This window comes from Camelina sativa, chromosome 8 (assembly GCF_000633955.1).
Source record: "Camelina sativa cultivar DH55 chromosome 8, Cs, whole genome shotgun sequence".
In the NCBI taxonomy this organism is placed as follows: domain Eukaryota; kingdom Viridiplantae; phylum Streptophyta; class Magnoliopsida; order Brassicales; family Brassicaceae; genus Camelina; species Camelina sativa.
Window position 1 is genome coordinate 26,525,528 of NC_025692.1, and position 8,515 is coordinate 26,534,042.

Consider the following 8,515-nt stretch of genomic DNA (forward strand, 5'->3'; position numbering starts at 1 on the left):
CGAGCGATGATTGGGATCATAAATTCTCTTCCGAAACAAACACCTGCAAAGACGAAGAAGAAGAAGAAGAAACTTAGTAAACCCTAGAAGAAGAAGAAGAAGAAGAACAACAACAGAGCAATGACGAAAATAAAAAGCAATTGGGAGAGAGAGAGAGAGATACCAAACCCTAGAAGAAGATGAAGAAGAAGAATTCATGAAGATGCGCAAGATCACACCACCAACGAAGAAGACCCGAGAAGGAAAAAAGAGAAGATGATGAAAGTATCAGAGAGTGGAGCGTGTGTTAAATACAATTTATAGATATAGGACTCTATTATGACCGACGGTCAGGATTTAATCTTAACTATTTCCTTTTTTCTATTTGTTGTTTTGAACCGTTAGATGAAGATTCTGATATTACTGTAGAAGTATCTAGAGAGAGAGTGGAGCGTGTATTATTATTATTACTTAACTGAAACGTTAAAAGCAAAAAAAAAAGGAAATTCACTAACGTTATTAATTGGAGTCGGTTTATCTTTTCTTTGCAGCCCAGCTAAATTATATTGGGCTTTATGAGAAGCCCATTTGTGATAGATGACATAACATTTTAGGACCGAATCAGATGCAGTCAAACCGGTTGGTTAGGCATTATAACCGGAATCGTCGATGGAATATTGAAATGAAACTAACCAAAAGAAGAAAAATAAACACGCACGAGAAAAAATACTTTAACGGAGAATGAACTCGAACATGATTCCTCAGTTTCTGCAAGGTTCCTCAAATCTCCATCTCACTGTTGGAGAACTCATAACCCTCCGGTAGTCTCTCTGTTCTTGAATCCGTCTGGTCCACCAATGTTTTCTCATTTGGTTTGTTAAGCGAAACGATGACGTTTTTTCTACGGTTTGCTGTTTGATTTAAGCTTGATTCAAAGCCTCTGTTTCTGTTGGAGACTTTGGCTTGCTGGTGTTGAGTGTTGACAAAAAAAACATGGAACCGTGAGTTATATGATGCTTGTTTGGATCCTAGACTCTTTGTTGCTGGCCATTCAAGGTTTCATACTTGAATAGTCTGAGACCATCAAAAGGTTGAGTGAGATGCAATTCTATAACCAAATCCTTCTGCTCATTTTTGTTTGCATCTCTCATGCTCCATGGAACTTCTTCTATTTTTGATCTATTTATCTGCAAATGTTCCTTTGAATTAACCATCGTGATGAACATGCTGATGGGGTTAGTTATCTCTACTATATTCAAAAGTTTCATTTAGTCATCGGATTATTATATCAGTCTACTTTGTATCGCAGTTTTCTGATAATCTGGACTGAATATGTCTTCAATGTTGGTGCTGATGAAGGTGGTGATAGAGGGAAGAGTACAGGGAGTGTGCTACAGTAACTGGACTGTTGAGTACGCTGAGCAGCTCAGAAGTAAGGGATAGGTCAGGAACCACAAAGACAGTTCAAGGGAAGCACCCTTTTCTGGACTACCTGAAGCTGTTGATGAGATGCACCAGAGGTCCTCCTGCAGCCATGGTTATTAAACTAATGATTTGAGATGATTTTAGGTTTTTTTTTCTTCAAATTCAACCCCCTCTTATTCATTCAGTAATCTAAAAATTTAACATCTCATGATAACATAATGTGGAACAAAATACTATTTCAGGGTCCATAAAAAAAACTAATTTGTGTAGACACCGCTTCTTACAAACGAAACAAATAGGTCGAGACATGTGATGATTGTTGGGTAGAAGATGTATCATACGAACAGCGCTGTCATTATTCCACGATGAACCGGGCTTCATGTATAAGTCCCTCCCAAGCATACATTCAACGTGTAGTGTGACACAACAATACTCATCACACATGTAAAACCGCTCCTTGTGATTTATTGCCTGCTCGCAGACTTCACACCAAGACATCATGGTACTTGTCTGAGTTGTCTCCTCCCCATAAGAAAGAGTGAGCATATGCTTATCATACTTATACCTCAACTTTTGAGGCAAAGTAGCACATTTAAAACACAAAACAAAGTCACACTCAATGCAATTGAATGTTTCATCTGTGGAAGCGAAAGAACGTCTTGACTCAGTCTCTTTGCAAACCGAACAAATTCTTCGCTCTCCCGGTTTGGATGTTAAGAACAAAGGATGCATATGACTTTCGTGGTCTAATGGCTCAGAAACTGTGGCACACTGCACATGTAGCCGGAAATAACATTCTTCTTCACCGCATTCATAGAAGAAACCAGTTTTGCACTCCCAAGGACAAGCTGAACAGTTATTTTTTGTGTTTCCCATAACACCTTCATATCTCCCCATTAGAGTGAGTAGATGTGGATGTATCGGGTGATGTAATTTGCGAGAAAGATTTGCATATGTTTCGTGTAGAATAAACTCACATTGCATACAAGAGTACAAGTTACCAAAATAGATTGGCATGACACATGCTTGACATAGGTTATCCTCATCGTACTCTCTATCCGTGTTCTCATCAAGTCTCAAATGATGATGTTGATGGCTAAAATGTAGTATGACTCCAACACTTATCGTCTCAAATGGTTCAAGTTGTTCTTCAATTTCTTCAGGCAGTCCCTCAAGTTCTATGCCATCCCACACATTGCTCTGTGTGGCACATTTCGAATGAGCAGCATAAGCACACAAGCAAAAGCAATAGCAAAATCGCAGGCGGAGCAGTAATAAAATATCTTCTCGAGGTATTTCTCACAGCAATAGCATGTCCTGGTTCCGCCATCCTCCAAGGAGACAAGCTGAAGAGAGTGTTTAGGATGAAGAGGGTGTTTGATCTCAACATGAGCCTTGTTGTATTCTTGATGGTTCTTGCCATTGTAACCAGTGCAGAGAAAATGGGAAGCGTCTGCGCCTCTAGTATACATGAAAATAACCCAGCGTAAAGGGAGGCACGCCAGCTTGTTATTGGTGCTTATCTGGTCAGTCACATGAAACGTTCCTTGCTGCAATCTTACTTGTACTTGAGGGCATAAAGAGAGAAGCTTCCCCCAGTGCATATACTCGGAGAAGGCGAGAGAGACTATTTTAAGGATGAGTGAGATGAGCTCGTGCTCCGGCTCCAAATTCAGTGTTGCATCAAGGAGGAGCATGACATCCAAATCCACGCCACGGTCCAAATCTGAATCAGAATCGGAAGAGTTGATGGAATACTATAGTTGGGAAAGGGATGATATAAAATACCTTAGCGGCTCAGGCTGGGAATCCAAATCCATAGAGTTGAAGAGTGAGATGGCCTGAGAGATGAGTTGCGTCAGCTCCGGCTCTTGCTTGTGCAGCGAATCCAAATTGAAATTGGTAGAGTTGAGCAGAATGATAAGTTTAATAATGGTTGATACGAGCCTGGACATCATTTTCCTCGAAAGTATACTCGCCGAGTCATAGACGGTGAAAGACATTAGTTTCTTAATGAGTGGTAATAGCCGCGACTCCGGCGGGTCGGGTTCGAACCGGGAGAAAGAGATGAACTGAAGCACGAGCGACGAAAGCTCCGAATCCGGTTTGAAACCCTCGGACTGGAAGTACGAGTACAGTTGACCAACGAGTGACGTCAGCTCCGTCTCCGACTCGGCGGAACCGATGAGAGGGATCGATCGAGCCACGAGCGATACCAATTGCGACTCCGGTTCTGAATCCGGTATAGATTTGGCGACGGAGATCGTTTGCTTAATGAGTGATATGAGCTTCGAGTCCGGTTCAGCTGAATCCAAATCCATTGACCTCACCAGAGAGATTACTTGAATCATGAGTGATACGAACTTGGATTTCTTCTCTGATTCCTCCTCATCCTCATCCTGATCAGTTAAGACATATTTTATCTGAGAAATGGTAATTAATAGCAAATCCGTCGGGTGCGGTTCCGACCACGGAGATAATGTTAACCGGGCGAGAGAGATGATCTGAAGAATGAGTGACGAAAGCTCCGAATCCTCCGCCGCCGCTTCTTCTAATAACCCCACAGATTTTAAACACGAGTACATTTGATCAACGAGTGACGTCAGCTCCGGCTCCGACTCGGTGGAACCGATGAGAGGGATCGATCGAGCCACAAACGATACTAATTGCGACTCCGGTTCTGCTGAATCCGGTATAGATTTGGCGACGGAGATCGTTTGCTTAATGAGTGATATGAGTTTCGAGTCTGGTTCTGTTGAATCCAAATCCATTGAACTCACCAGAGAGATTATTTTAATTATGAGTGATATGCACTTGGATTTCTTCTCCTCATCCCCGTCTAAGGCAGCTTTCATTCGAGAAATGGCAACCAATAGCTGCAATTCCGAACCCATAGACGTCTCCGGAAACATGAACGATTCCGAAGATATCGAATACATGGATGATTCCGAGGATTCCATAGTAGAGCCCGCCGAGATATTAGAGAGCAATGACCGAATTGATATATATACTGTTTGTTCGAGTGTGTTAGAGTAAAAGTAACTTTCTCTCAATCTATAAGATACCTCGAAGCTCCTTACACTACTAGTTTTTGGATTTTTAGAATTTAGAATTTTGCTTTACAATAAGTGTCGTTTTAAAAATATTTAATTGAGCGAATTTCTCAACTATTTTAAATATTTTAACCTTACTTATTTTAGCAAGCTATGATCTCTCTGTTACAGATACAGCCAACTCAAGTTAACAGCATGTGCAAATATAAAATCAACTATCGATTTAGAGAGTATATTATTGTTTATTTTCAAATTTTCATGTAAAAGTTTAGAATATTAGACTTTTGTGACTACTGATATTTTGCATTGTATTTTTCTTTAAAGCAGTTAAATAGAGATAGACCAACGGTAAAGCATGGAAATGAAAACTGAAATCGTCAAACGGACACTTTTGCATGTCGATCTCAGTTAGTGATTAATAAAGATCATGCAATCTTTAATTATGTTGTAAAGAAAGAAACAGCTCAACCAAGGTTTTAAATAATACTAATAACTTAACCGTAGACTATATATATATTGACTTCTTCTAACGAATAAAAAAAGACCAAATCAAAACACATTTCAAGAACCATCAACCATACTAGCCCTCGACTTCAGTTTTTTTCGGTTAATTCGGTTCAATTATTTCGGTTTTTTGGTTTTTCTGATTTTGAAAAATGTTACCGAAATGAACCCAAAAAAAATTCGGTTCGGTTATTTTTGGTTTTAAAAATTAAAACCGATAACAACCGAATTTTTAAGTTTCCTGATACAATTTTCGGTTCATTCCAATTTTTCGGTTTATTCGGTTTTTTTTAACGATTTCGGTTATAAATTATTAAATTAATTCTGTTTTCAGAGTAAATTAAATGGGCTAAAAAACATAAATCTAAATCCATATATAATAAAACTAAAACAATGGGCCAGAAAATCAACCATCGTAAGCCCACTTATTCAATAACTAAACCTAATTGAAGTGTGATAGCAAAATAAACGTTACAGCGGCAGCCGCTCAACGACAAAAATTTCCCAAAAACGAATCTCGCCGTCTCAGCTTCCGGGAAAGCTTGATTTTCCCACCTTAGGACATACCATCATCCTCGACCGTTACCTTCTCCTGTACAAGAAGAAGACGAATACCCGAAGAGGAAGAAGAAGCATCGACGGCGGGTGAGTGCACGAAGTAAAGGTAGAAATCTTTTAGGGTTTGTATATTTTTGGTTAACCGATCGGTTTGGGTGAACCGAATCGAAATAACCAATAACCGATTGTTAATCTTAACTGCTGCCGATCGGTTCAGCCTTTAGAACCGAACCCGAACCGAACATCCAAAATCTCGGTTCGGTTTATAATCCCAGGGCTAAACCATACCATATGTCCACCATAGCTAACGTGTATATTATTATTATTACAAACAGCTATCGTGAATAGTGAATACATCTATACTATTAATTTGGGAGTACAAAACCACAAAAAAAAACTTTGCCAAAAAATTCTATAATTTGACCTTACGATCAAACAAAGGAAGAAAAATAAAAAAAAATTTAAAGGCAATAAAGTAAATTTAATTGTATATGGGAGGCATTTCATAACTGTTTGGGAGAATCTCATTCGGATCCTAGATATATTATAAGTGTATCCAAACACTCTCTTCTTCTTCTTTTACCTGTAGGATAAAAGAAATAAAAAAATACATCATAATCATCATAATTGCGGAGGAAATATAAAAATGTCAACTAACAGAATCCCTCATGATCCTCTAGCGTATCATAACAAGAGGCGAAATAAAATCAAATCATTAACTGCATATATTTCAGTATAATCACATATATTCTCATTTCAGGCAATCACACCAACCCTTACCTCTTAATTACCATTTGTTCGTACCTCAATAAATAAGTAAATCAATAGTCAAAACAGAAAAGGGAAACAGTTTGATCCAATCCCTATTCTTACTATCCTATATCATATCAAAATACAAAATCAAATCAAAAACAGAAAATCTTCTATTCAATACAGCGAATATTCTACCTTTCACCCAAAGCCAACATCAACTACTATATAAACCATAGTATAGAACGTCAATATTAAACTCATCAAACATACAAACAAACTGAATAGAAAATAGAAAATCACCTTCGTATGGCTGCCACCGATGGTTTCACACATCTTTCCAATCTCAAGGCCTTCAAAACAACATGGAGGATAAGAGTCAAGATAGTTCATACTTGGAAGCAATAAGTGAGTCTATGCATCTACCCCATCATCTAAGCGAGTCTATGCATCTGAACAATCATTAACACCCTAGAAGTTGTCTATACAGCCAATACATTTGGAGAAATATGAAGAAGAAAATGGTGTGCATACGAATGATGTGGATTTGACTGACAAAAAGATCGAGACACTAAAGCTGAAGGTTGAGAATAAGTGATTTGTTGTCGTTTTCTAGCAGTTTAGAATTTTAGATGACGAATGTATCCAGCTATAAATCTGTTTATCCAGCTATAAACATTTCTATGAAGAAAATAGAGAAATGCAATGAATTTCTATGACGAACAGAATTTTTTTTTTGATCAAGTAACCTTTAGAATCTTTATTAGTTTTATTCACCATACTTAGCTCCTTTATATTGAAATTTTTTTCATCATGTAATAATATAAAATAAGGTGAACTGCACCTTACCATTGACTTAATGTACATAAGGTTTGAAAGTAAATAAAAACGTACCAGGATCTGTAGGAGGAATGGAGGATAGTAGATGAAAATATGAAAGCAAGTCCAGCAAATCTGTGCAATCAAGAAAATATAAATCTCTTAGACCACAAGAATTCATACACTCAGATATAACTTTGCTATAGCCTGCGCATATCTTTATTTCGGTTATATGAGGAGGCCTGGAATCCCACTTTTGCCTTTGCATCAAATCAAATATACATTATGATCCTATTTGTATTCTCAATAGTAAAAAAAAAAAACATTTACTATTACTATTCTGTTATTGTCTCAGTCTGATTTGTTTTCATTTTGTCAGATACCAAAAGCAAAGTATGAGATGATGATAAGCAAAAAGGAGTCAATAAATATATATATATATATATATATATATAACTATGATAAGAACTAAAATCTGAAACATGATTACTCTACTTGATAAGCCATTATAAAGAGGCTTTGTGTTGTTGCAATTGAACTGCGTGCATGGGTTAATCTCACATCCCATAACAATGCTTTCCATTCTTTTTTGTTTCTCTCCTCTGCAAAACTGAACAAACAATTAATGAGAAAAACAAAAGAGCGGCAACAAAGAAATAATATAAAGATTGAAGAGACAGCTCAAGTCGTCGGATTCAAATTGAATACAGGAGAAGGATGATGGAATTTGGAAAATAACGTCAAAACCCAATTGGGGCTGCTGCTAATTAAAAAAAAAAAAAAAAAACAACTTATTGTAACTAATTAATTAATTAAGCTTTGTGCTTACTTGGAGTGTGTGTGAGAGAGAGAGGGGATCGTAACTCCAAAACTAATACGAGTGACATGGAAGCTAAAGCAAATCCAGCAAATGGAGTCAATCTAATAAAAGAGCTTCAAGTCTTAAACTTACATTGTACCAACAACAGCAAATCTGAGCATTTTATAATTAATCTGGATCGGAAACTTGATTTAGAAAGAAAAAAAGAAGCAAAAAAAAACCCTCGCTCACAAATTTAAAAGTTCATGAAACACACAAAAATCCCAATATGAGTAACTCAAGACTCAAATCTAAAACATAGCAAATCGACTTGAATCTGATTTGATTTTGTCGGGAAATAATACTAATATGAAAGAGAGGTGATTAGATTTACCTATGATGGTCATAGCCTCATAGGATTAAGCTCAGAAGATTTAGAGATTCATAAGAAATAGGAATCGAAGGTAGAAATGAAAAGAATGAAGGAAAAGGAAAAGGTATCAAGGAAGAGATCCATTGGCTGACAGGTAAAATAAGAAATTGTTTTCTCAGGCGAAACTGAAGGCGGAGACGGCAAGGGTGATGTTTTTGTCGTTTCATTTTTTTCTTTTCTTTTTGTTTTTGTTTT

At 37.2% G+C, this 8,515-nt stretch overlaps 2 protein-coding genes across 2 annotated transcripts; both read right to left on the reverse strand.

The window, feature by feature from the left end:
- On the reverse strand, nt 1,559–2,634 carry LOC104709963. Its single transcript, XM_019229006.1, has one exon. It carries the CDS (start codon nt 2,419–2,421, stop codon nt 1,594–1,596), a length of 828 nt encoding a protein of 275 aa, XP_019084551.1. The 5' UTR covers nt 2,422–2,634; the 3' UTR covers nt 1,559–1,593.
- LOC104708796 lies at nt 3,047–4,374 on the reverse strand. Its single transcript, XM_010425427.2, has one exon. It carries the CDS (start codon nt 4,362–4,364, stop codon nt 3,162–3,164), a length of 1,203 nt encoding a protein of 400 aa, XP_010423729.1. The 5' UTR covers nt 4,365–4,374; the 3' UTR covers nt 3,047–3,161.